The 2,416-nt window shown below is 50.0% G+C and overlaps 1 protein-coding gene across 1 annotated transcript in view; it reads left to right on the forward strand.

Annotated features, from left to right (window-relative positions):
* Positions 1-1,789: 1,789 nt before the first annotated feature.
* Positions 1,790-2,416, forward strand: part of UCHL1 (ubiquitin C-terminal hydrolase L1) — a 5,134-nt gene continuing 4,507 nt past the window's right edge. The window contains exons 1-2 of the mRNA XM_027642805.1: positions 1,790-2,145; positions 2,248-2,259. Coding sequence (XP_027498606.1) covers positions 2,113-2,145; positions 2,248-2,259 — 45 coding nt within the window. The 5' untranslated portion in view covers positions 1,790-2,112. The remainder of the gene's footprint in view (positions 2,146-2,247; positions 2,260-2,416) is intronic.

The following is a 2,416-nucleotide window of genomic DNA, read 5'->3' on the forward strand; positions in this document are numbered from 1 at the left end:
ATTTGGACTGTGCAGAAAGTTTACAAGTATGTCCAGTCACTTTTTCAAGTGAGTTTCAATTTTATTGCAGTAGTAGGAATGAATTAGGTTAAATGTGCTAGGTACACCTATCTGCTCTGAAGAAAGATGTTCCAGAGACTTCATCTTTGCAAGGAGGTACATGAAGACTGCATAAGACCCAGCATCCACTTTTTACATAACTTTCTGGAGACAGGCATCTTTATGCAACAGTAGCAGTTGTTTGGCAGTGTCATATTGTTACACTTACTGTTTACTTTAAAAGTAATGTATTGATAGATTTGGCAGATTCTCCCATAGAAACACTCCTCACTTCCTGTATGCTGCTCATGGCATGCAGAGACTAAAATTACACTTGCACAACTGTTTGCCATCCTCTCAGAGGAGCTGCATGCCATCTCTCCTGCATATCTAGCATGGACCATTAGCATTAGACCTGTTCATTCAAGTTCCTTTGGTATCCTTGCATCTTACAGTGCATGAAGAGTTGATCGTAAAAGGAAAGATAGTGAAAGATACTATATATAAAAAATTTCAGCCCATTTTTAGCTTGCTTATAGGTGTCAGAGACTGTTTTTAGCTACAGTAAAGGGGAAAATGATATTGTCATTTACTGTGAACCTTCCCCCTGTCTTCCGTGAAAATCTTTGGGTTTGAACAATGTGTACTGCTCTTCCCTTTACTGTGAATCACAGGATCATGGGATACTTCAGGTTGCAACAGCTCTCAGGGTATCTCTGGACCAGCCTCCTGCTCAAAGCATGATCAGCTACAAGATCAGCCCAGGTTACTCAAGGCTTTATCCTGTCTGGACACATCCTAGCTTTGGCCATAAAATACGAAACCCTCCATGCTATCCTGTTTTTTTCTTCACTAAGTCTCGTTACAGGTAGAACTAGTGTGACATCACATCTTGAGTCCTTTATGGCCATATTTCAAAGATTGAGCTGTAAGCATCTTTTCCAAGGAGTTCACTGTAAACTGAATAATGTTGATGAAGAGGTTGTATGTGTACAACCACTTGATGTGAATGATTCCACACTAACTTCCAGTGCAATAGATCTAAAATTAATTTAAATGTGCTTGAAATCAGGCAGGCACTTATAAATTTGGCTGCACTGGGGTCAAAACTGTCCTGAAACAGGGTGGAAAACTAAAGGAAGAAAGTCATCAAAACCAAACAGACTGCAGACATTCAGCTGACTCTTTTGTTCAGTATTTGCATTGTTTGAAAGACAACTGTGAAGCATCTCGCTTATGCACAAGGTTCCCATCCGGCTGTTTACCAGTAAAATCTGAAAGGCTGTTTGGAGTCCACGTGATTTCTAGTATTTTGAGCAGGTTTGGTTTTGTTTCCTTGTTCAGACATGTTCTAGTCCAAAGATATTGTGTGCAGAAACTGTCAGGTCATGAATAAAAGATAAAAAGCCCACTATTTTTTAACCAGCTTCATTGGACTGGTTCAGGGATTGGTTTGAACCGCAGTGGTACAATCAGCAGACAGGAGACTTTCATGACGGTATTATAATCATACTGAAAATTTAAAAATAAGTGTTTAATGATTTTGTTGAGTATCAAAACCATTGTATACTTCACGCAACACACAGAGATCAGGGTCTAATGATCAGGAGCGGTCAGGCACATAACTGTAGACATGGGCTTTTGGGATGAGCGGAGCCCAGGGACTAGGCTGATGGTGGAGGAGAAACCTGTTGCCCTGGGAGATGCCAGCTGCTTGCCCACGCTGCCAGCTCGCTTCTAGCACTTTCTCCACATCAGCGTCGGGGGGCCGGGGTCCACTCGCCGCCGGCCGCACCCCGCTCCCTCGGAGGTGACCCGGCTCCCGCACCCCGGCCGGGCTGCCCCCGGCCCCGCACACCGCGGGCCTTCCGCGCCCCCCGCCCCGGCCGTGCCCTGCTCCTCCCTCTCCCCCCGCGGCCGCGCGCAGTGGGCCAGCCCGCCCCTATATAAGAGCCGGGTGGGCGGCTCCGCGCCCCAGCGTCGCCAGCGGCTCGGCAGCGCAACTGCCGCGGGGACATCGTCGTGCTTGGGGCGCAGCCTGCCTTCTTCCCGGCTCCCTGCCGCCCTGCAGCCATGGCCTGGCAGCCGATGGAGATCAACCCCGAGGTGCGCGAGGGGCGGCGGAGACGGGGCTGGGACTGCGGGGCGGGTGGTGGGGCGCCGTCTCTCACTGGCACTCACGCTTCTCCCCCCCGCATTGTCTTCCAGATGCTGAACAAAGTGAGTTGCCGCCGCCGCAGGACTGTCGGGGGCGGGCGGGCGCTGCCCCTTCTTTCTCCATCCCTCGGCATCCCGCCCTCCCTGTGCGGAGCGGTACCGCTGCGCGGGGCGCGGCCGCACCTGCGGAGCGGCGCCTGCCTCCATCCCTCAGCATCCC

This window comes from Corapipo altera, unplaced genomic scaffold, assembly GCF_003945725.1.
Source record: "Corapipo altera isolate COAL_440 unplaced genomic scaffold, ASM394572v1 22, whole genome shotgun sequence".
NCBI classification, from domain to species: domain Eukaryota; kingdom Metazoa; phylum Chordata; class Aves; order Passeriformes; family Pipridae; genus Corapipo; species Corapipo altera.